This window comes from Ambystoma mexicanum, chromosome 3q, assembly GCF_040938575.1.
Source record: "Ambystoma mexicanum isolate Mex_15411 chromosome 3q, UKY_AmexF1_1, whole genome shotgun sequence".
Classification (NCBI taxonomy): Eukaryota; Metazoa; Chordata; class Amphibia; order Caudata; family Ambystomatidae; genus Ambystoma; species Ambystoma mexicanum.
This window is the reverse complement of record NC_090926.1, coordinates 917,683,978-917,708,638: the sequence shown is the minus strand read 5'-3', so window position 1 is coordinate 917,708,638 and position 24,661 is coordinate 917,683,978. Positions and strand designations below refer to the sequence as shown.

The following is a 24,661-nucleotide window of genomic DNA, read 5'->3' as shown; positions in this document are numbered from 1 at the left end:
ACTTTTCGTGCCAAACCAGGTTTTCCTTCTTTGTTCGCCGTCCTTTGGCAGGCTTCTGCGAAGAAGCCCTCCTTTGGCGTCTGGGTGTCTAGGTGGGCTGAATGTGAGGGAGGGGTTTAGTCACCCCGTGCACAGGGTCTCCTTGGAGACCCAAGTCGCGCTTTGTGTCGATTGGCTAAGGTGGTTGTCTGGGCTGGACAACCCCCCTGCTGTGTGATTGACAGCCAGGCTGTGTGAATGGGGGATTTTGGCATAAAAGGCAGGACTCTTGGGCTGGAAGTCAGTGTCGCCACTGGAACTGCAAGAACCGAAGAGAAGCGGAGAAGAAGACGGCTGCTGCAACTCCCGAGTCCCGTTGAAGCCCTGCTCCAGTCCTCGGCTATCTACCCTTCAACGACAGAGAAGATCCAGTCCGGAGTCTTCTTGCCTTGAGCCTGGTGGGATCACCCAGCTCACCTTCTACAGCCAGAGAATCCTCTTCTGGGTCGAAATCACTGCACTGAACTGTAGTGGTCCGGATAGCATTCAGAAGAGCCCTCTCCTGTTTTAAAGGAGTGCAACTTTTGTTCACCGTTGTTTCGCTGCTGCTGGCTTCATCCCTGGGTACTGCAGATCGCCCCAGATGTCCTCCTTCTTGTTCCCACGACTGAAGCTTCAAGAACCGTGAGTCAGCATGAACTACCAGGAACAGCTGCCGTAGCACCAGCTTTCTTCATACGAATAAGGTACTGTGTCCATTTGGTAGTTCGCTCCGTCCGACCTTGAGGAATCGGGGTGAACCCTTTTCCTTTCCAAAGGCTTGTCCTTTCTTTCTTCCGTCTTATAACTTTTGCCTCCCTTTGACAATATCCAGTACTCCTGGCAACGTTAATCTTGAACTGTTCTAACCGTGTGATCCTCTACAACAGAGCCTCTGCTCCATTTGACACTGGCGCAGGCCTATTGACTTCATCTGCCTCTTAGAACACGTCCTCTGATCCCATTGCCTTGACAAAAGTATTGCCTATGATTTTTATCCCCTATTCTCTTGTGTTAATTATTTGTGCTAAGTGTGTTTGACTTCGGGTACATTTCTTCCCGCGAGTACGCTTTTTCTTTCATAAGACCGAACTGTCATTACTGTCAAAAAGTGATCGCGTATTAACCCACGGTAACGTCTTTGTTTCGCAACACTGGTCTGTCAAATCCAAATGTACTTACCTTGAATTGATCTGCACAGGTGGAATTGGTTGTTGTGTAGTATATTTAGAGTGTGTTTTTATTTAATTGGTTTAAAAATAAATGGTTTTAAACAGAAACCTTGAGTCAGTGTTGGTTTGAGTCACAGTAATTGTAGTCCTTTGTGTAATCTCTACTACTGCTCATTTGCTCTTGAGATAACCATTGCTACCACTTTACAGTGTATTACAGGCTTGTACCAAAGGTGAAATTGTACTACCACTTGTGGTTTTAATTGTGTGCAGTGGTCCCTAAGGGCACTGCATATGATTCTGCCTAACAAGGATAAAGGCCATCCTGGGCAAGGTACAACGGCTGTTGACCATGGAAGTAGCCAGGGTGAGGTCCATCAAGTCCCTGCTCGGCATGCTGTCATCATGCATCAACCTTGTGTGACTGTGCAGGTTGCGGATGCGGCCGCTGCAGGAGTTCCTTGACGCTCGGTGGATATAAGTGGCAGGAATAATAGCTACAATAGCTACCTCAACAGGACTTTCCGTCAGGCGATCCAGTGGTGGGGCACCCGCGTGCATCTCGCGACAGGCATGAACTTCCAGACCCCAGCGCATCAGGAGACGGTGATGACGGATGCCTCCCTGGAGGGATGGGGCGCGCACACCAGAGATCTCGACGCAAGAGGCCTTTGGCTCCCAGAGGAGAGGTCACTGCAAATCAACATCCTGGAGCTTCAGGGCGTGTTCTGGGCCCTGAGGTGCTTCCTTCCATCCCTCAAGGGCAAAGTGGTAAGGGTCTTCACCAACAACACTACCACGATGTTCTACATCCGGAAGCAGGGGGGCTCCAGATTCCCAGCTCTCTCCAAGGAAGCCCAGGATATGTGGCACTGGGCTGTCACCCAGGGGATGTTCCTGGTACCCTTTCACCTGGCAAGAATAAAGAACACTGTCGCCGACTCACTCAGCAGGGAGCTGCGCTCTTGCCACGAATGGGAGCTTCAGCAAGATCAAGTAGATCTCCTATTCCGACGATGGGGCAATCCCAGATCGATCTGTTCACGACGGCGACAAACACCAAGTGCCGGAGGTTCGCCAGCAGGTTTCGCCAGCATGGGGGATGCATTCTCCTTCCCCTGGGACGGCCTGTTCCTCTGTGTTCCCACTGTTGCCGTTGCTCCTGCAACTCAGTCAACTCAGACAGTCCCGGTGCAGGATGATCCAGATATGGCTGAGATATGGTCGAAGCAGATATGGTTCCTGGACCTTCTGGACATGTCAGTGTCCACTCCAGTCAAGGTACCGACGGACGTGGATCTTCTTGCCAGGGAAGGAGGTGTGATTCTGCATCACGAACCAAGATCTCTGAACCTGCAGGTCTGGCTACTGCAGCACTAGAGTTCAGAGGCGACGACATCCCGGCGTACTGCAAGGAGGTACTTGCCAAGGACAGGGCTTCCTCGACTCTTAAGTGCTATGGACATAAATGGAAGAGGTTCTCGGTCTGGTGCTGTGTACAGAAGATCAACCCTGCCGTGCTTGCTGTCGCTGGGCAAGGTGGGGCTGACGCATTCTTCCATCAAAATGCATCTGGCGGCTATCTCCTGCTACACCAGAATTCTGGGGCAGTCGTTGCTGTGGTCTCACCGCCTGGTGAAGGAGTTCATGAAAGGACTGTTCCGCTCGTTACCGCCGGTGAAGGCTCCGGCGTGGGAGCTCAATGTGGTGCTGACCAGGCTCATGTGCCCGCCATTCGAGCCTTTGCATTCAGTGCTGCTGGCGTTTCTTGTGGCCATCACCTCTGCACGACGAGTGGGAGAGATGCAGGCCCTCTCCTTTAAGCCTCCGTATCTGACATTCCACGAGATGTGGGTAGTGCTGAGGACGCACGCACCCCTTCTTCATACCCAAGGTGCCGTCGGACATCCATCTCAACGAGCCCCTGGTGTTACCTGTTTTCTTCCTGTCGCCTTCCTCACCGGCGGAGAGGACTTTGCACTAGCTGGATGTGGCTAGAGCGCTGAAGTTCTACATGGACCGCACAAAGAGTTTTCGGAAGCTATCACAGCTGTTTGTGAACTTTTGCACTGTGAACCAAGGGAAGGTCCTCTCCAAGGCTTCCATTTCCAGGTGGCTCTCCGGCTGCATCATGCACTGTCATCAGTTGGCAAACCGACCGTTGCCCGGCCGTCCAAGAGCCCATTTGACCAGAGCAATCGCTGCTACTACGGCGTTCCTGTCTGGTGTGCCCCTGCTGGGCACCTGCAGGGCTGCTACATGAAGGTCGACTCACACCTTCACAAAATTCTACTGCATTTACCGGGACTACAGGGAGGAGTCCAGAGTCGGCCAAGCAGTGCTGCGCAACATGTTCGCTTGAAGGTGAGCCTGGTGAGGAGGTAAGAGATGCTTAATGTTGAGCCTTGCCACCTCCCGTGGTTGTGCGTGTGTGTACTGCTATGTATTCTTGTATTCATGAGCATGTGAATCCATGCCAGACCCCATGCTAGAGAAGGAACACGTTACTTACCTGTAACTGTTGTTCTCCAGCATGGGTCTGGCATGGATTTACATGTGAACCCTCCCTCCAACCCCTCTGCGGCTCTTCTCTTGATCCTAATGCCACTTTACGTGCTACCAAATCTGTAGATGGCTGCCCGAGGAGGGGCTTAGGTAGAGGGCATTCATTGGCTGGGGACAGTATGACCCAGAGACCAGTGATTGGTTATTAGTAGAAAGACAGTTCAGAAACTAAAGTGAAATTGATTTTTTCTTTACCGAGGATTCCCAGCCTGACGACGGGGAATATTCATGAGCATATGAATTCATGCCAGACCCATGCTTGAGAACAACATTTACAGGTAAGTAACTTGTTCCTTATCTTCTCCAGTATCAAAAACAGGCATTGGTACCAGAGAAGAATTGCATAGATAAATTACATATATGTACACATATATACAGCAGTTTACCCTCCTGTGTGAACGTGGGGTTTGGGGTTTCTAGCATGTGCATGCAATTTGAATGCAGGCTATAATTTTTTATCTTTTTTTTTAATTAAATGTGTTGGTTTGATATGAAACTTTGACATTATGTTTTATGCACTTGTGAGTGTCTCATCATTATTTTCTTTGTGCATTTGAATTACTTTGTGTGAATTATACTGTCTCTTTGTCCATGATGAAATTCCAGATTCGGACTGTCATAATGATTAGCTTAATGTTTTTCCCAGATGTTATTTGGTGCCACATTTCTACTTCTCCGTTGCCGGATTTCGGGAATTTCATTGTACTGGCGAACTGTTTCCTGTGCTCAGTGAGGAGAGTACAATCCATAATGATATGGTAGATTGACTCCTCTTGATTATTTTGCTTGCAGAATCTGCATATGTTTTCTTCCGTAGGTATTTGCTTTGTAACAGTGAGAGATTCTTTGGTATGCAGAACGTTAAGACATAATTGCAAGAAAGTGTCTCATTGATTTGGAGGGAAATTTCTCCAGATACGGTGGTAGTTTGTTTACTGCTCTTGTGTCAAGAATTTAAAGTATGTTAATTTTGTATCTATTTTTCACTTCAATGGTTTCAATCCAGTGAGCTTCCTTAAACCTTTTTTTCACTTCCATCGGTCTGTTGATCAGAGTCTCCGTTGATATGTCATATTTCTCGAGTAGAGCTTTGCAAGCTTCTTTCCACGCTACCAGAGTGGGCGAGGTTATGATTTTGTCAGAATTGTCATCGCAGGTATGTCATCGTCATTCGTGATCTTACAGTATAAGTCGAGCTGCTTCCAATTATGTATTGAGTGAAGGGACTGGAGAGCTAGCTCGTATCCTTTGTACTGGGAACGAGGCAGCCAGTGATAGAACCTTGCGCCAAAATATTCCCTCAACCAGTGGCCAGATGTTATTTGAGATGTTGATTAGACTTTCGCTTCCATATAGTAAGGTGGCGGTCACTTTGTCTATAGAAGACTAGGGGCCTCATGAGTCCGGCGGTGACTGTGCCGGGAAAAACCGGCAGGCTACCACCGGACCCATATTACCATTCCGCCTCTGTGATTCCCGGAATCACCGGGGCATTACGACCCCAGTGACCTGGGAATTCAGGAGACGGAATTCTGTAAGTCCCCATTCCCATGGAGTCCCATAGGACCATAGGACTCCATGGGGATGGGGATAATAGAAACACCGGTTCCGTCTATGACAGAGCCGGTGTCTCTATTTGCGCCTGCTGGCGGGTGGCGTTACTCCCGCCAGATCAGACCTGGCGGGAGTGACCCCTCCTGCCTGAAGGACTCTGAATCAGCCGGTCCGGAAACAACGGTGGTGGCGTTTTTACCGCCAACGTTCTGTCCGGACCGGCAGGGTCGTAATGAGGCCCTATCACTGGTTTCAGCGAGTATCTTCCATATTTCGTATGGATTATCAGCGCTAGTCTCGCCAGAGTTAGTGCACGCTTTTTTAGGTGTAGAAACCAGCTCTGGTCCACTTGTGACTGGTTTAGATCAATGCCTAGATATTTAATTTCTTTGACTTCGTTCTTTTTTTTCCCATCTAGCTACACCTTGAGAAGTGAGCGTTGTTTTTTGGTGTGGTGCCCCACTGACATGACTTTCGATTTGTTGGAGTTGATGTTCATGTCATTTCTTTTGACATAGTTGTTGAAAGCACCCAAGCTGTTTTGAAGTCCCACCTTAGTTTTGTCCACGAGGACAATGTCGTCTGCGTGTAATATGTACGGGACGTGTATTGTGTTCAATCTTGGGGGGGGGGGGAGGGGGTTGTTTGCAGTGGTTGATATATTTTTAGATATATCAAGGAAATAAAATTTGACAAGAATGGCGGCCAGGGGACATCCTTGTTTTAGTCCATTTTGAGTTTTTATGGCTGTTGATAATGAACCATCTTTTGTCAGACGGATCTGTATGGTTGTGTCACTGTACAGAGCTTTAATTGCGGCCAGCAGTTTGTTTGGGCATTCTTCTTGTTCCAATTTCCCCCCACAGTGTACTTCAAATGATACTGTTGAATGCCAATTGTAAGTCAACAAAGTCTGCATGTACATTTGTCTTGTTTCTAAATGTTTCTTGTTTTAGCATCGAGTATAGGCAAGTTTGTTTGTGCCCACATTGCTCGAGAAATCAGTCTGTTGAGGGTCTTGCTTGTTGTAGGTTTTTGTCCACTCGTTGAATCTTTTTACGAGGATCGCAGCGAATATCTTGCTTAATGTATCTAGCATCGCCAGTGGTCCGTAGTTTGCTGTGAGTTTTCTGTCGCCCAGTTTAAATATTGGAATTATGATGGCTGTTGGGAATGTACTGGTTTTTGGAGATTAGGCTGAATATTTGTAGGCATAGTTTTGCTCAGGCTCGCGGCTGTTTATTGATCATTTTGTTGCTTAGGCAGTCTGGCCCTGGAGCTCAAGAGGTGTTCAATTTTCTGATATTGGTGAGAATTTTCTCGTAATCCCATTGGTTGTACCAGGGTTTCTTCCCCAAAAGGCAGTTGTTTTTGTCGGTTTCTGTAAAGCTGGTGTATTTATATAGTAGACTGAAATGTTTGATCCAATCCTTTCCCGTTACCTCTGTGGTCATTTGATATTGCGATGCATGGTTTAGATTTAGGAGGGTCCACAAGTCTCTGGTGTTTCTCTTCTTCACGGCTTGTAGCATCACTTCCATGTCGTTTCGTTTGATCACTGCTTTCATTGTTTTGAGATGATTTCTGTTTGATTTTTTTTTTATAGTGTCGATGCAGTTGATGTGTTTCGTTTCCTTAGCTTTCCTTATTTGTTTTCTTGATTCTTTCTTAGCGAGTGCTATTTCCTAGGAGTATGCATGATCGTAAGTGTTTCTGTTGTTTGGTCACTGAATTGTTTTTTGTAGAAACGGAGCAAGCAACCATTCATAATTGATTGTTTCTTTCTCTTTCATATTAGAAGTTCTGAAGGTCGCTTTCAGTCTTTGGATTTTTTCATCTGATATTCGCAGTCTGTTTAATCCAGCTGTGACTTCTATCTGTGGGTCCTTCATTTTGTCCATACGGTGATGGGGAGCATCCCAAGTAATAGTGAGTTTGGCATGATCGTTTTGTGTATTCTGTTTGACTTTGAATTTTGTGATGTTATTGCTGAGGTTGGGCGAGATGTATATGTAGTCTAGGTATCATGTAAGTTTGTCTCTGTGCCATGTAGGCCTTGCTGGTTTACCACCTACGGTATTGCCATTGAGTAAAGTAAGATTTCGCCACTCCATCGCCGATGTCCACAGTTTTGCTTTAGTGCTACTTTTAGAGTCTGGAATTTTGTGGCCGTTGATGGTCTAGGTGAGCTTCCACTTTCCAGAGTGTTAGTAGACCAGAGCTTGGGTGGCCTGTTTTATTGGTTATAGCGGCGGTCATATGTATCATATATCCGTCGCAAAGGGGCAGTTGCGAGAGCCAGGTCTCTTGGAGACAAATGATGTTGTATTTGAGTATATCATTTTTTCCATATTGAAACAAAGAGTGTTTCCGCGCGTGTTCCACAAGCATAACTGTATATATTGTTGCTGTCGTGTTCGTGGACATTATAGGTAGGTGGTTGCAGTTTTTTTGTATTGCCTTTCAGTGCCTTTCTTTGTGTAAGCAGCCGGAGAGTATATTCTTCGTATATTAGTTGAGTTTCTGGATGTGATGTCCAATCGCTTGTCTTCCCGAGTCATTCTCTGTGAATCTTCTTGTTTTTTGCTGTCAGAGCGTACCGTTCGGCTATTGGATGTTTCCATTGTGTTTATTGATGTGTCTTCTCTATTTCTGACAGTTGAAGGGTTCAGATATGTTGGAGACATTTTACATTTGAATCCTAGTATTTCCATTTCTTTCTTTTGCTTCATTATTATTTGGGTTCTCTTGTTTGAGTTCATTCGAACGAATATTGCTTCTTGCTTCTGTTGAATCTTCGTCATGGAATTCCACCAGGTTTATATCTTGTGTTTGGATCGTTTTTAGCACTGGAATGGCTTGGAACAATCTCAGGAGATTAGTCCTGTTCAGGACTAGTACATCTTGTTGTGGTATCATTAGTTTGATGTCAATCGTATTTTTGTTTTTTGGGGTTCTCGGGTCATAAAAGATAGGTAGTTTTAGTGCAATCTCTTGTTGCCTATGTTTGGAAATTGTGGAAATTGATTTTGCATTTCGCTTGAGATCTTTTTTTCCTTATTGGTTTCTCAATGTCGATTTTTCTTTGTACGATCGAATTTCAGATTGCTTGGAATCTGTTGTATTTACATCATCACCATTTGGCGATTCAAGTAAGGACAATTCTCCTTCTGTGTCTGAAATTTGTTTGCACGAGAGAGAGAGAGAGAGCTATCCTCGCTGTATTTAGTGTTCCCTTCCAGATATTCGCAAGGTTCATCCACTTGTTGATTTTTGGTTCTTTCTAGGGTAATGTTTTCATCTTTTTGGGTTGGTGGTTCTCGTTGTGGCTCCTCAGAAGTGGATAGGTCAATGAGTAGTTCTATCAATCCTTCATCAGTCATTTATTTTCTTTTGATTTTGTAATTTATTCTGTTTTATTGGATGGCTTTGCAATTACAGTATTCGTTTTTTCTACCACAAGTTTTCTTTCTTTTTTGTCTCATCCTTTTTTGACGTAGTAGGAAGTGTCAAGTTTCTCAGAAAAGCATGGGGTCCACTTTTGGCTCCTTTTGCATTGGATTTGGTTTTCTTGCGTAATGTGCTGCCTTGTTTTATTTTGTCTTTTGTCCGGTTTTTGTTCTCGTTGAATAATGGGAAATGTCTCAGCGGCAGTTTCATCTGTGATCGGTCCTTCATGTGGCGTTTTTCTTTGGCAGATCATTGAGACGTTCGCATTGTCGCACGTAGGATGTGCATTCGATGGTATCAATGGGGTGAGCAGATCGGTTGTTTGGCGACTGTGTTCTGTGTTTTGAGCGGCACATTGACAGTTTTCTGGTCTTTCCTGGTGTCCTATATTTGCTTTTGCTTGTTTGTTCTCAAGTAATTTCATTTATGTTGTGATCATGTCTGGCTATATCGAACAGGCGATTCTGCCACATGATGCTTGTTTAAGCTTTGGAGTCAAGTCTACTTTGAATCTTATTAACTAATGCTTCCATGTGTGCTTGTTTCGAGTGTATCATAGAAATTAAGGTTGCTTGGTCTCTTATTGCTTTGTGTAAGGATTCGTACAGTTTGACAAACGGGATGAGGGCTAGATTCGTTGCAGTGATCATTATGTTTTGTAGTTCTGCCATCGTCGTAGGTAGGCGGCTGTGATCTTCATCTTCTGGGTTTTGGCATTGGCAGTTGGGATCAGTCTCTTTTTTGGAGTTATTTTCCGCTGTTTTGTGTATTTCATGATTGACCTTTGATTGTTTGAGGTGATTGATATTTTTCTCGATTTGTTGGTCTAGTGTTGAGATGGTTTGTATGTCGGGAATTGCTACCGCCTTTTCGTGTCTCGAGGTGGATGTCTTCTCTGGTTCTCCCCGGCTAGGAGTGTGTGTAAATGTGCCACCAAACACTTCAATTCTTTTCTCCTAGTCATTCATGATTTGCTCAGTTATGTCGAGTGACAGTCTTGCTATACGCTGTTTTTCGTAGTTTGCTTGGTTTGATCTCCAGTTTGTGCTTTCCATTTGCGATTTGTGATATTTTTTGTGGCAACATTGTTTTGCTTGGGCAGCTTTTTTTTTTTTGTGCCGTTGTGGATTGTGTTATAAGGTCGCTGGTGTTGGTAAATGTCTTTGCGCGCGGCTCCTCATTCTCTTTGTTACATGGGTTCTGGGTTTTGCTTTGTTGGTTGGCCTTACGCTTTGTGGCAGTTTGTTGTATATGGTGTATCTCTTTTTGGTTTGCACTGGCGTCTGTAGAGTCTTGCCGCAGCATATGGCTCCCCATGTCTGAGTTACAGCAGAAGTCCCCCCATGTCTGAGTTACAGCAGAAGTCCTCTTTTACTTGTTTTCTCCCATTTTTCGGTGTGGGATTCTTGCTAATGAAGTATTCCTCTATATGTTTCTTATTTGGAATGCTTTGCAATAGACTGTGGTATTGCGCCTTTTCCTTTATTTCCTTTTTTTGGCCGGACGTTGTCTCAGTCGCAATTTTATTGTCTTTGATGGGTGATTGTCATTTTAATTTACTGGACTCCGACACACTTGGCCTGGAGCAGTTAAAATGTCTGTGTCTAGTTTGTTATACTTGTTGCTCTGTGGTTTTAGCACCGAGGAACTGTGTGGGAGTGTTCATTAAAGAGGTTTCTTGTGGTACTGCCAAAGTAGATCCCTTTATTTTTCCTTGAAGTAGTGAGAGGTTTTCACGATGCCTTGTGAATGGGCCGGTGTGAGCACCGTTTAAATCCATGGTGAGCTGAAGGATCAAAGAGGGGTAATATAGTTTAGGCTGTGAATCTGTGGCTATGCTTCATAGCATAAAGTGTTTAACTATACCTGTGAATACTGCAGGATTCAGTTTATTTTAACTATAATTTACAACATGCTGCACTTTTAGTGCTGGGAGATCTTCCCTGTTTTGCACATAGAAATTATTTTAGTTATTATTTTAGCTTTTAGTATTATAAAAGCAGTACATAACTAACGCTAGCAAAGTACAATATCCTATTCTCGTTCTAGTATTAATAATGTATCTGCCCCTGTGCTCTGTGTGCCAGAAAATGTTATGTTTTCTACAAGAAGTCCCATTTCACTTCACTTTAAACGTAATGAGAAGGCACTATCATATTTCAAACAAAAATATCAAGATATTTCATTTGGAATGAGCACCATCTAGTGAAAACCACCACCGAATTCCCTCCCACTCCAGGAATTTAGCAGGGAAATTAATCCAGGTGACTAATTATATTTGGCTAATTCTTGTACTCACTTTAAAATAATTCTAAGACAGTATATGGACACTCATGAGTTTTTTCACAAAACTCCAGAGGAAGATGTGTGTGCCGAGATAAGCGTGCAAATGAGCAGCATCTCTCTTAATTGCAGACATTGCTTGCTGCACTTTAACTATTTGCATCAGTTCACTATACACTGCAGAGAATTAAAAACTTCAACCCGACTTCCCTTGAAGCTTATCCCAGGTGTCACCTTTATGATGTAGAATTTCTACATTTGGCCAGGGCTTGTCCAGAATACAAAGCTTTTGGAGTTTGATTTTATTTTAAAATTTGTTTTCAATATTGGCGTTTTCAATAGTATCAGATACAAAATGTTCAAGAATATCGTACGCACATAGCAATGACAATGCATTGTAAACTTAACATTATAACAAACAACATTAACTGTCTCCTTGTTTAATCCACGTTTTGCAATGTCTCTTGTCTCGGGGGGGCGGTGGGGGGGTAGGAAGGGGGATTGCGTTCTCAACGGCTACCACTTCTGATTGGGCCAGACTGTGCCGAGTGAGAGCCCTGCCGAAGTTCCTTAGTTCAAGGGGGCCTGTCGTCAGAGGGGTGAAACATGTGTCCAGTGAGTTCCTTCCATGCCTCCAGCGCCATGCTGGAGTCCTCAGTGGACCTGGCCACGCATTCCTCCCAAGCCTTGGTTTCCACCAACACCCATGGCTCCGTCTCATTCTGCCATAGTTTGTAACGCGGCCCTGCAGGTTTCTTCCAGGCCATTGCGATGGTCCTTTTGGCCAGTACACACGATATGTCCATGAGCCTAACTGTGTGTTTAAGCTTGGCTGGTCTAGGGTAGATTCCTAGAAGGCACTCCTCGGGTGTCCATGTGTACTTATTCAGGCCTGCTTTTTCGCACATCTGTTTTACTTTGTCCCACAGGGACCTTGTTCTGGGGCATTCCCACAGCATATGGATCAAGTCCGCTTTCTCCCCCAGGCACCAGATGCAGGTTGGTTGAGCTTGCTTGTTAAATTTAGCTATTTGGCTTTGGGTCAGGTAAGTTCTATGCAGCACATTTAATTGTATTTGTCGATTTCTGGACACTACTTTGGGGAACATAAGTGCTCTATTCCACTCTGCCTCAGTCATTTCCCTTCCCATGTCCGCCTCCCATTTGTTTTTCATTTCCATGCTTTTGGGATTGGGTATATCGCTCAGATGGCCGTATATTTGGGATATTGGTCTGATGCCCTCTCCCAAATTGTACAGCAATGTCAGGAGTGGGTCCGAGTCTGGTTCCTCGGGCCAGGTGTCCCATTTGTGCCGAGCTGTGGTCCGGAGTTTTTGATACCACAGGAATTGGCCAGTGTGGATACCTTCCCTTTCCCGTAGTGAGGCAAACTCTCTAAAGGCGCCCTCCTCCTATAGATCTCCCCAGGTGTAGACCCCCTCTCTTTCCCACAGCCTGAGTTGCTTTAAGTCCATGCTTGTTGTGCAAAAATCTGAGAGCAAGGGTATTTCTGGGGCATAGGGGCTCCGCGATTGGGTAAGCAGTTTCACTCTACTCCAGATTTTCCTCCCCAGAGCAGCTAGGAAGGGTATGTCCCTCAGTAGGTGCGGTGGTGCCCAGATCAGTTCTTTCAGTTGGAGCGGCGGGATCATGCCCTGCAGCAGTAGCGTTTCTGATGTGGATTCATCAGCCAGCCATTTGGACACAAAGCTGAGTTGCGCTGCCAGATAGTATTTTTCCAGGTTTGGAAGTTTAATTCCACCCTGCTTGTATGGTAGAATTAGAGACGATAGCGCTATCCTGTGTCTGCTTTTCCCCCATAGAAACTCTCGCACTATGGTCTCCAGCAGTCGGAAAAAGGGCTTGTTGATATAGTAGTGTACGTTCTGGAACCCGTAGAGGAACTGTGGGAGAACGATCATTTTAACAATCGAGGCCCTGCCCATCATTGATAGGGGGAGTTTCGTCCAAAAAGTCATTGATTTGCGCAGAGCTGTAAGTGCTGCTTTTGTGTTGTGCTCATGCATTAGTGCAGCGGTGTGCATTATGTGTACTCCTAGGTATCTGAATGACGTAGTCTGCCATTTGATCCCCACTGCAGGGAGTGTTTTTCAGGGCCGCCAGGGGGAACAGACAGGATTTCGGCCTGCCAAATTGTATTCCGGAGACCTTAGAGTAATTGTCCAAGACCTCGAGCATGGCCTGCACATTCAAGTGTGGGTTTTTGACATATATGAGGACATCATCTGCAGAGTGAAATGATATGGTCTACTTCTCCCAGCCTTATGCCCGCATCAAAAAATTGCTTCCTAAAATATATGGCTATGGGTTCCAATCCTAATATATACAACATTGGGGACAATGGGCAGCCCTGTCTAGTTCCTCTGCATATGTCGCAGGCCTCTGACACATGCCTCCCAGACTTCACCCTTGCTTTGGGAGCATTGTACAGTATTTTGATCCATCTGATAAACCCGGGCCAAAGCCAAATTCCTTTAGTACCGCCACCAGCCATTCCCAATAAATAGAATCAAACGCTTTAACTGCGTCCAAGAACAGCAGTGCGTAGGAGTCCTTGTCATTGTCAGTTTGTGCTAAAATATGTTGCAGCCGGCGTATGTTCATGGAGGTATTGCGGCCAGGTACAAAACCACTTTGGTCAGTGTCTACTATGTCTCCTATTATTCTGGCCAGTCGCTTAGCTAGAATTGTGGTTAAGATTTTCACGTTGTGGTTAAGCATCGCGAGTGGGCGATAGGAGTCGCATTGGTCTGCCGGTTTGTTGGGCTTAAGGATCGGGACCACAAGCGTCTCTCGCATGCTTTTGGGCAATATCCCTTCTTCATATGCCTCCTGGTAGACAGCGTGTAGCAGAGGGGTCAGGGATGGCTCCTACGTTTTAAAGAACTCTGACGTTAGCCCGTCAGTCCCAGGTGCCGTAAAGGTGGCCAGGGATCTGATAGCTTCAGTTATATCTTCGGGCATGATTTCTGTCGGCTAGTTCGGGGGACAATCTGGGAAGCCCGATCTCCTCCAATGTGTCCATTAACTGTTCTTGGGGGACCGGTTTCTCGTGAGAGTATAGATGTGCGTAGAAGCGCTTGAATGTGTCATTTATGCTCTGTTGTGTGTAGTGTGCGTTCCCGTCTTCATCCTGTAGAGCGGTGGTAGAATGTCTGGGGTGCTCCTTTTGGCAGAGCCAGGCCAGTAACCGGTCCGGTCTGTCCGCCTCTACATGTGCTCTGTTTGTTTTGGCAGTGTGGTCGAACTTCTCCAGCCTGCACCACGCGGTTGAGTTCCTTTCTCTAAGCTCCCTTAGTTCCTCTTCCCTCTGGTGTATGATGGTGGGAGCAGCTTCAATTCTTTCAATTTCCCACTCCACCTGGTCCAGCTCTTTCCTGAGTAATCTCCCAATGCCCCCAGCTTTTGCAATCATTTCTCCCCTGACCACTACTTTCAGTGCATCCCACACTGTACTAGTGTGTTCCACACTGCCCACGTTAACCTCCAAGTAAGTATCAATAGAATCATGTAGGTCCTCCCTGAAGGCTAGATCCCTTAAGGCTTCCATGGGCATTTTCCACATTGGGATCGGGGGTCTGGGGCCTTTGTGGTTCCATGTCACGAAGAGCGGGGAGTGGTCAGAGATCGTCCTTCGCAGGTATTGCGCTCCTTCCCCTCGGGATAAGTGTTCCCTGCCTATGAGGATGTAATCTAACCTCGTGTGTAGGTTATGTGGGGACGAGTAGTAGGAGTATCCGCGCGTTTCTGGGTGCATTGCACGCCATGTATCTGCCAGGTCCAGCCTGCTCATCATAGCGGCCAGGGCCGTCGCCGCTGCCGATGGGCCTTTTGGATGGAGTGTGCACCTATCCAGCACAGGGACGTGCACGCAATTAAAATGGCCTCCTCCCCACATGAACAGGCCATTTCGATGTTGTGCGATTCTGGGGTACAGTGAATTCAGATATGTCGGTATATTATTGTTAGGGAGGTAAGAGTTCACAATGCATATTGCTTCCTGCTCGATGTGTCCCCATAGAATTACAAACCTGCCCTCCGGATCTATTTCTGACTTGACCATACGGAACGGGAGCTGTGGATGAATCCAAGTGTGTAGACTCCTCTATCTAGCGTATTTAGAGTAAGTGTTGCCAAATCCCTGTCCCCCCCCCAGTGCGATTGGAGTTTGGCCACGGAGTCTGTTGTGCAGTGGGTCTCCTGCAGCAGTGCTATCATCACCCTTTTCCTGTACAGGTAGGTTTTAACTCTGTTTCTGCGGAGGTAAGTGCTCAGGCCTCTCACATTCCATGTTAATATGTTGATTGATGTCGTAGTCATGGTGGTTCAATAGAGATATCGCGGTCATCCTGTTTCCCCATCCCGGCTGCCCACAAACTTAGTCTAGATGTCAGGAGTTCAGCCCGCGTTCGGGTTGTGGTTCGGGCCCCTCTCCTGCCTCTCCTCCCCCTCCTCCCACCCTAGTATCTTCTGGAGACTTACCAACAATAGTCACCTTCGAACTGGTGAATGTGAACTGTAAACTATCCAACTTTAAACTGCCCCCAGCAGTTGCTTCCAACTTGCAGCGCTCAGGGGCTCCCGAGCCTTCCGGGCCTTTCCAGACCTCCCCGTGCGGGGTTGTGTTGGCAGTTGACCTACACGTGTCTTTGAGGGGTGTGTCGACGTCATCAGTGCTCTTGTGGGTCGGTGCGCTCCTGCCCAGCGGAGCTTCCATAGTGCTGTAATTCTTGATGCGGGACCTTGGTATTTTCTTACAGTTATGTGAGCATCGGTTCTTTCTTATTGTTTCGAGAGTTCAGTGGTCTGTGATCTCCTTTGCTGTTCCTTCCTTGCCATCTGCGAGGTTATTATGTTCGAGCCACATATTTGCTGCAGCAGGAGTTTCTAGAAAGATGGCTTTTCCTTTATGTAGCACCTTGAGGCGCGACGGGTACATTAGCATGTACTTGATGTTAAGTTCTCTCAGCCTTGCCTTCACCGGGATGAATGAGTTCCTTGCCCGTTGCAAGATGGGAGTATAGTCCAGATAAATGACTATTTTGGCTTCTTGTCGCTTGATTTCTCCTCCATCTCTCAAGAACCTGAATATTGTCTCTCTGTCGTGGAAGTTTAGAACTTTGGCGATCATTGGGCGCGGATGTGAGCCAGGGAGTGGTCTTTTTTGCAGAGACCTGTGGGCTCGTTCTATCGAGAATCCCTGGGACAAAATCCCTCCCCCGATTTCCTGCTGTAGCATTGTCTCAACAAATTCTGTTGGGTCCGAGCCCTCCATTCCCTCCGGGACCCCCAGTATCCGGATATTGTTGCGGCGGGCTCGCCCTTCCGCATCTTCTGACCTTGCCTTCAGCCTTGCTACCTTCAGTTCGAGGTCCTGTACCCTAGTCTTGAGGTCTGTTGTACTCTCTACATTGTCTTGTAGGGTAACCTCCGCTATGTTCACTCTTTCGGTAAGGTTGCAGGCATCCTGTCTTATCAGCTGTATGCCCGATTTGACCTCATCTATTTTGGTTTCGATAGAGGTACGTAGCGCTGCTATAGCCTGCAACACTTGCATGTTCGTGGGGGTCTCCTTCTTGGGTTGCTTGTTCCTCTGTTGCCCCTGCGCCCTGCTGTAACTTGGGCCTGACCGTAGTGAAGGAGTCCATCGTTGCGATTTTTGATTTGCCCTTGGGTGGTGACATTTCCCGTCTCTGAGCTGTTCTCTGTCTTGTGACTGAGGTGTTCACCCGTTCGCTGGTTATGAGTTTAGTGGCTATCTTGTGGCTTCTCCTCCCCCCTGCACTGGTGGTGTTGTGAATTGTTAGCTGCCCCCTCTGCTTGTGTGGCTGGGCAGATGTGGCATCAACTCCCTGCTGGTGCAGTCCTTACTTCTGTGATTCCAGGGTGTTTTTGTCAGTAGGACTTCCCCCTCTCAGGGCCCAGTGCCTCACAGGGAGTTCTGGTTGTCTCTGTGTCCTAGCTGACTTGGCGCCCCTATGCCACCCCTCTTGGTTGGTGGGCATGTGGCTTGCACGTACTTGCTTGTTGGCGATCGCGCTGCCGTGCTCCTCTGCAATCTAATGGTTTCTGTGGTTGAACCCGGCAGGGTTATCTGCTGTCCCACTGCTGTGTTGTTCAGGCCGTTCGTATTGCTGTGCTGGCTCTGTGCCAGAGCCCCAGTCGTTGGCGGGGAGAGTGCGTCCCCAGCGTCCCAGTCCGACCTATTCAGGGCAGTTTTTAATGGGCCTCTCGTCCTGGGGTATGCGCTGCCTATATCACTGATGTGGCCGGGCCGTGCCCCTCCTCGTTGTCACGGCTCCGATTGAGCCGCGGTCCGCGCCCCGTCGCAGCACGGGCCCCAATTCTTTCTTCTGTCGGGGGCTCCCTGCGGAGCCCCCTTTGCGGTGTCTCGCCCAGGGTATGGAACCCGACCAGCCGCTTTCTCCCGGCTGTCGTTCTGAGTCTCCGCTAGAGGTTCCAGTTGCTCTGCCGAGCGCCTTCCAGGACGTCCGATGATTCCTGTGTGAGGATTATTGCTGACCTCCGTCGTCCTCTTAGTTAGCAGCAGGATCCCCTGTTCGTACGCTCCTCTCTGTTGGGGCTCACTCGCTGGTCGCGGACGCCGCCATCTTGCCTGTCGGAGGGGGGCCGATCCACTTTCTCCGACAACACGCCTAGCGGATCCGATTTTTGTTTATAGGCGGCATCGGGAGTTGGAAAGAGGTTTCCCTTCCCGATATTGCAGGATTATTAACTGCTAATTAAGTTTTGCCGGCGTTAGACGGTCCGTAACAGGATCACGGGCAGGAGCGCTGGCGGTTTCCTGCTTCACGCCATGCGCGCCGGCCACGCCCCCTTTGGAGTTTGATTATGTGACAGCTTTCAATCATAGTGGAAGAATCTGTACGGCAAGATCCTCTCTTATGTCTGTTGCGTTATTCACGCAATATATGAAAAGCACTTGAACGCCAGTAAGCATGTTTCCTTACATTGGATGCACTCTACTACTCGGATGCTTCAAACCTGGTATGGAGACTTTGTATTGTCGAATGAACACGAAGATACTTACCAGGAACTTTGCTCACCCCACTGTCGACCACGAAACCTATGGTGCATAATATAAGGATTACTTAGCCAAGTTGGGTGTGGAGTGAAAAACTCGATTGAAAAAGACCAAGCGGTCTTTCTAAATCAAACTGTCATGTGGGTAAGGACCGACAGGCGCGGAAGAAGGATGTCGCAGATGCCCGAGGTAAATGTATGTATGTGTATGCATGTTGCTGTGTCTGTGTGATGGAGCATGTCTCGGGAGGATAGCTCAGAGGCAACATGCTTGCCTTGGAAGCAAGATGACGCAGAGCAACACAGGTTCGATCCCTGGGTTCGTGCTTAGAAACCTCTGGGTATTAAGTGCGTTATAAATAACCAATCATATCATATCATGGGTTATGTTTATGATGGGGAAGGGAGGGAGCGGAGGATCTAGTACATGTGTTTGCATGTGTGTGTGTCTGGTGGGGAATGCAGGGAATATTTGGGGCAAGGGAGGTGGTATGGTTCTATACGGTTTGGCAGTAGCACGTTCTTTTTATGTGTTTCTACAAAAAGGAGAGCCCAACATTTGATGAATTAAAGGGATGTGAGACCAATTTGGCCTCTAGCATGAAGGGAGGTGGCTGGTTCCTGTGATAGAGGTAAGATGTGACCTTTGATCTTACTCAATCTTACTCCAGGGTATTTATAGGCGTGCCATTGCTGTATGCAAGCCGTTATGTTGTGCAGTGTAAGGTGTGAGGAGATTCAGTGATAAATCAGTTAATGAGAGTCGGTGGTGCAGTCTCTTTAGGCCCACCTGGTAACAACGCCAAAATTATATGGTACATACAGCTAAAAGCCAGAAGACATCAGAGAGTTTCACATCGGCAAACAACATGATGTGGATTGCAACAAGGAGTCACTGAAGGGTCTTTAGTGTAGTCAGCTTTGGAGACATTATCCATAGCGATATTCTGAAGCAGATCAACCAGAGCCTGGTTGATTTCAGGTAACACACGTTGGTACTCAGCAGAACTGCTGTTTAGTGGAACTCTCTCCTCAATATCCTGGCCCAGATTAAATATCAGTGGAGGGTCATGGGCCTGCGCAGGTCCGATGCTTCCATCACAGGCTTCTGCTCCACCTACAAAGGAGAAAGTTTAAGATCACATGAGTCTATTTTAAGCCACTGCACAGAGTTAAGCAAGACAGCACAACGTTTGGAAATGACACACTTCAAATACCACTCCAGGTTCTTTAGAAAATGGGGTGGGAGGGACAATTTCAGTTGTCTTTTAATTGCATTCTATTTTGTATGACTTACATGACTTGTGTAATTACTCTATCAGCATTGTCCTTGGACCTAGTATGATAGCAACCTTGCCTGTCTCCTAACCTCTCCCCTTATTTGTCCCCCCCCCTCCAGCACTATCTGAAATGTTGTAAGGCCTAGTACGATAGTTGCTTGTTTTGTTCCTCCCCTCGCTTTCTGCACCCCTCTCCCTCACCTTTTTGTATTTCCCCGGCTCTACCAGAAATTTCGTCAGGCCTAGTAGGGTAGTCACCTCTCGGTTTCCATTTCCTTCACACTCTCCCCCTCCCCTCCTTATCTATGTCCTAGCTCTTGCACTACCTGAAATGTCATCAGGCCGAGTATGATAGTTAATTTCACATCCTTACATTCTTACAGGCCATGAACAGTAATTGTATTTTCCCTCCCTTGCCTTGAAGCGCTTTGAAGCACCTTGTGTATAGGCACTATATAAATAAACTATCATATCATTTTAGCAACACAGAGAGAAAAATAATCGTCAATGCACCCCTCTGGTATCACCCTTAATGCAATCGCTGTGCACAAAAACAAATCAGACTATTTCGGGTTTGTTTAACTCGTACTCCCCTCATGCACCCTTATTAGACTAGCTGAAAGTGTTATGCTGTGGTGGAAAAATCATTTGCTTTCAAAATCTCAGAGACTTTAATCGAAGGGTAACAGGCAAAAGGGAGATGAGAGGCAGTTTATTAAGACTGGCATGCAAGGAGCGCAGTGCTGTGATGATCTTATCTAACAGTTGTAACTCTACATTAGCTTACAGCCAAAGCATGTGAAATACTACACTGTTTAAAGAGATGCTTGCATTTACATAATTAAATTAGCTCAGTCTTTGGTGTTTTCCCCCTACATGTGAAAAGTGCTTTCTAAAATGGGGCCCAAATGAACTTGAAACAATGTACATTTCTTTTTATGGTGAAAATGTCTTGGAGTACAGTTTTTTAAAAAGGTAGATGAAGCATGCGTCATGGTGTATTCATTTTAAAACTGCAGATGCATTTCTGAAAACCTCTACACCAAACATGAACGTTCCCAAATCCTGACTTCGTTCTGAGGGCCAATGCTGATTGACAGCAGTGGTTGCAACACTTAGTAATACTTTACGTAAAGGATTTTATACTACTGTGCGTTTTGGTTGGTCAGTTCTTTTAGGTATGGGCAAACACCTATATGAAATTGAGTGGTACTGTGTTCACGTGGTATGTTGTATGATAGGTTAGGCTTAAAAGTTCACCATAGGTTTTGGCCCAGCAACCAGACGATGCTATAAAAACGCTTCAACCAGTGTCGGAAGGAGGCCATGTGGTCTCCAGAATTTACGAAATACTGATGTCTAAGGTAGGGAGGGAGGTGGTCCAACTAAGGCGGGATTGGGAAGAAGAAAGTCGGGAAACCATAGGGGATGGATTATGGGAGAGGATGCAGAGATACCATAAAAAAGTTTTGAGGAATGTCAGATTACAGCAGGTCCAGCTATATATCACTCATAGGGCATATATAACCTCCATGAAAATTGCCAAGTTTGCAAATGCAGCCACACAGTATTGCCCAAAATGTGGGGAGGAGAATGTCGGGATGGTACACATGTTCTGGGCTTGCCCTGCAATAGCTATATACTGGGGAGAAATAGCGGACTGGTTGAACAACAAAGGGATTAGGCTAAAAGTGGATTCCCTATGAGCATGCATGGTGGGGGTTTTTCCTAGACCACACAAACTTAAGCACTTCAGCAAGCTAAAAGACCTGGCATACATTTTAGCAAAACGCAGGATAGCCATGGACTGGAAGGCGCAAGCGAGACCAAGGGTAGAAGCACGGTGGAAGGACCTTCTGAAATGGGCAGACGCTGAGACGGTTGCTTGGAGGGAAGCAGCGTGTAGAGGGGAGGGTGGAGGCGGAAACGCTGACGGCTTGGCTACAATTGGTCGTCTCCCTATCGAGCCTGGAGAATCGGAATCGGAAAGCTCCCAGGATGGAGATGGAGATGTGGCGACTGTGAACTGAGAGACTGCGGTTGTAGATGGCGAGACTCTAGGGAGGAGGGGGGGCTTGGGAGGGGTTTGTTTAATGCACTATGTTAAGGTGCACTGTATGTTGTTTGCTGTGGAAATCAATAAAAATATTTTTTTTAAATGATAAATATTTGAGATTGCATGTTCTTCTGTTTCTTGTATTTGGGCGCTATCCCTTCAATCCCTAAACTGGCAGGACCTTTAGTGTGTCCATCTTTGGTAAAGTGCAGTCCTAGTGGTATTGTTTGTTATATGGTTTATGATGTTAAGTCTGTGTATGTTCATTCGATTGTGCAATTCCTGGCAGGTTTCAACTATGTTCTTTACTGAAGGCATTTCTTGTATTGGATGAAGGGACACAATGTTAGATGATTTGCAGTTTAAGTCCCTTGAATCTGCAATTGTCAGTTCTGTTGGGTTGTTAGAGCATATTCAGTGCAGATATGTTGGCAGGTTTTGCATCTCTTTGTATTGAATAGGTATGATCCAGATCGCAGTTGTTCTTCATCCATAGAAAATATGCTTCTAGCCTGGGAACACGCTATATTTTTTGGCTGCTTATATGCAGTCAAGGAGCATTGATTTAAAATGTCCTTTAGTTCTGCGTCCATGCAGAATGTTGATTGTAGGTCCTGAACAATTCCGTTGAGTTATGTTAAAACTGTATACTAGTTGACAACTAGGGATACTCATTCTGTTGCTCTGCTTTCTCTGTATTGTAGTTGTATCTCTTGGAATTTTCAATGCACGCTCAAACTTCCTGTTAATCTGTCTGGATGAGTGTCCCTTTTGCAGACAGGATGTGTGGAGAGCAGCAAGTTGCTTGTCCCTTGTGCTCTTGTTGGAGCATATGCATTGGTACCCGATTGCCTGCCTGTAAATGACAGATTTCATTTGGGGCTTGTATAGAAAAGTGTCTTGGCAGGGTACTTGTTCCCGTCTGTGGGCTTCTTGTATACATTCCTTTCCAGCTGGTCATTCCTTCCCACAGAGCTAGTGGTATCCTCAAAGTGTATGATTGTCTTGGAATACTCCATGGTAAACATAATGTGGTAGCCAAATCGATTGATTTCTGGAATTGTTTAAGAGACTCACTTCTTGTCCAAATCATGAAAATTTCATGGGTATTGTATGTTAGTAGTTTCCTAGATTATTGTTGTATCTCTTTCTCAGTGTATGCCATAAACAGGGTTACATATTGAGGAGCCATTTTGTGCCCATGCCAGCTCAAATGTTATGTAGGACGTGTCCTTCATTAAAACAAAAGTTGCTGTGTCTTAGGATGAATATCATGAGGTCCGTGACTGCCCTGATTGAGGCGTCTACCTTGTTGGTCATTTCCTGCAGGAATCTCTGGCAAGCAGCCATTCCATGTGGAATGTTGGGGGAAGAGTGAGATGGCAACCAAAGTTGGCAGGAGAACATTATGTGGTGCACAACCCATCTCTCAAATCTTCCTGAGAAAATGTGTTCTGTCCTGTACGAAGTTTTTTGTGTCCTTCACCAGAGGTTTCAAGACTCAATGTGTTCAGAGATTGTTTACGGTAATAATTCCAGAGATGATCAGGCAGCCTGGATTACCAGTTCATTCATATATGATGCCAAATAGAATGTCCCAGGAGTTGGCTTGTCTGGTATGAGGCTTCGGCTATGTTCAACAATATTTCTTAGCATGGACTTAACAATTTGTCCCAGAACTTTATTGTAGCCTACAGTGGGGGTCATAAATACGTTAATTGTAGACTTGTGTTTGCTGTATGCTTTGGTTTTGTATTCCTCTATATCCATAATCAGTCCCACACGGCTGGTGTTATGATCTCTTTGTTTGTCTGGAGTGTTCATATGGCCATTCTCTCTTTGTTTAATTGTCCATTGTAAATTAAGTGGAGCTAACCACACAGCAAGGATGGATACTGTGGTTAAGGCACATGCTGTAGCACCACCATTCCCTTGTGCAAGTGACTGGGCAAGAGGGTAGACAAAGTTTAGAGATGGTGCACTGGATGAGCCCAGAAAAAAGGCAGGAGTGGCTCTGCTGGTAGGTTGAGCCAAATAATATGTGGCACAAACATCAGTTTCAGAGTGCAGTACAAAGTCATAGTTCCATTGGTAGGTATAGCGAAATAGACTTAGGCAGAACCACAAAGGAGTTCAATGTCACCATGAACTGGGCTGAATAAAGAAGCCTAGAACACGGGAGATGGAATCTGTCTGAAGGGCTGAGGCTTGTAGTTTTGGGGTAAATTTGCAGGCTGGACCATGATTGAGACAGATACTCCACAGAGCACAATGTCACTGTTAACTGGGCTGAAGTAGAAGACATCTTCAATTTTACACCAATGCTAAGTAGATTCAAATAGACTGAGGTGGTACGACAAGGGCTACAGAATTTTTGGTTGGACTGAGGATTCGAGCATGAATTTTGGTGAATTTGATCAAGGGAGTCATGTTGAGGGCTGGCACTTGACTGAGGCAGAACTGAGGGATATGTTAAAATAACTCAACTTTAACTGAACTTTAAAAGGAATGAGAAATTAAATATTAAAGAAAGGCAAAAAAAGAAACTTCCACTTGAGGAACTCAAATTTCCTTCATCTATTAAACCTGTTGCTTTGTCTACCAAGTCCTGGTCTTTGTGTTCCCTCCCGCTGTAGTCTTCAGATATAAAATGCTTATTCATTTTTATTAAAGTAAGCTCTCGCATCTCCTGCGGTCTGAGACGATAGCCCCAGCCACATTAATTACCCATGGAGCGAGCGGTCAGGAATTCAGAAGCCAAATGAGCAAGCACAAATGACAACACTGACTGCTTGCCAAGTCAGAATTGAATCCTTATCACAACTACGTAGTTGACATGTGTTGAGCACATAGACATCAACCTTCTAGTATGCAGTGGGCTAAATAAATTCTTGGGAGCTCACTGCTCGACTGAAAGGAATGTGTCCCACAGTTTGACCCTTTTCGGCTGCTCGAAAGCTAGTAGTAGTGCACCCTGAAAAAGCATCAGAAGCGAAGGATAACAACTGAGCACAGTGAGATAACGTACTTTGCAGTCGATGGGCACTAAAATGGTTTGTTGTACTCTGGACTTTGTCTCCCGCTTCTTGTTCTATTCAGGTGTCACTTCAGTGCATACTTGCACGTGGTTAGCAAATACTTTTGCAAATCCCTACCCCTTCAGCTCTCCTAATTCATGGTCTCATGCACATGCTGTGTAAACCTTACCACCTTGGCAT

The 24,661-nt window shown here is 46.1% G+C and overlaps 2 protein-coding genes across 4 annotated transcripts in view; one reads left to right on the top strand and one right to left on the bottom strand.

The window, feature by feature from the left end:
* WIPI1 (WD repeat domain, phosphoinositide interacting 1) overlaps window positions 1-24,661 on the top strand; it is a 951,231-nt gene that overhangs the window by 788,353 nt on the left and 138,217 nt on the right. The window lies entirely within an intron of this gene.
* The window catches only part of ARSG (arylsulfatase G), a 2,321,949-nt gene continuing 2,305,979 nt past the window's right edge, over window positions 8,692-24,661 (bottom strand). For both annotated transcript variants that reach the window (XM_069655065.1, XM_069655064.1), the window contains one exon: window positions 8,692-19,224. In XM_069655065.1, the coding sequence (XP_069511166.1) occupies window positions 18,950-19,224 (275 nt within the window). In that variant the 3' untranslated portion in view covers window positions 8,692-18,949. The remainder of the gene's footprint in view (window positions 19,225-24,661) is intronic.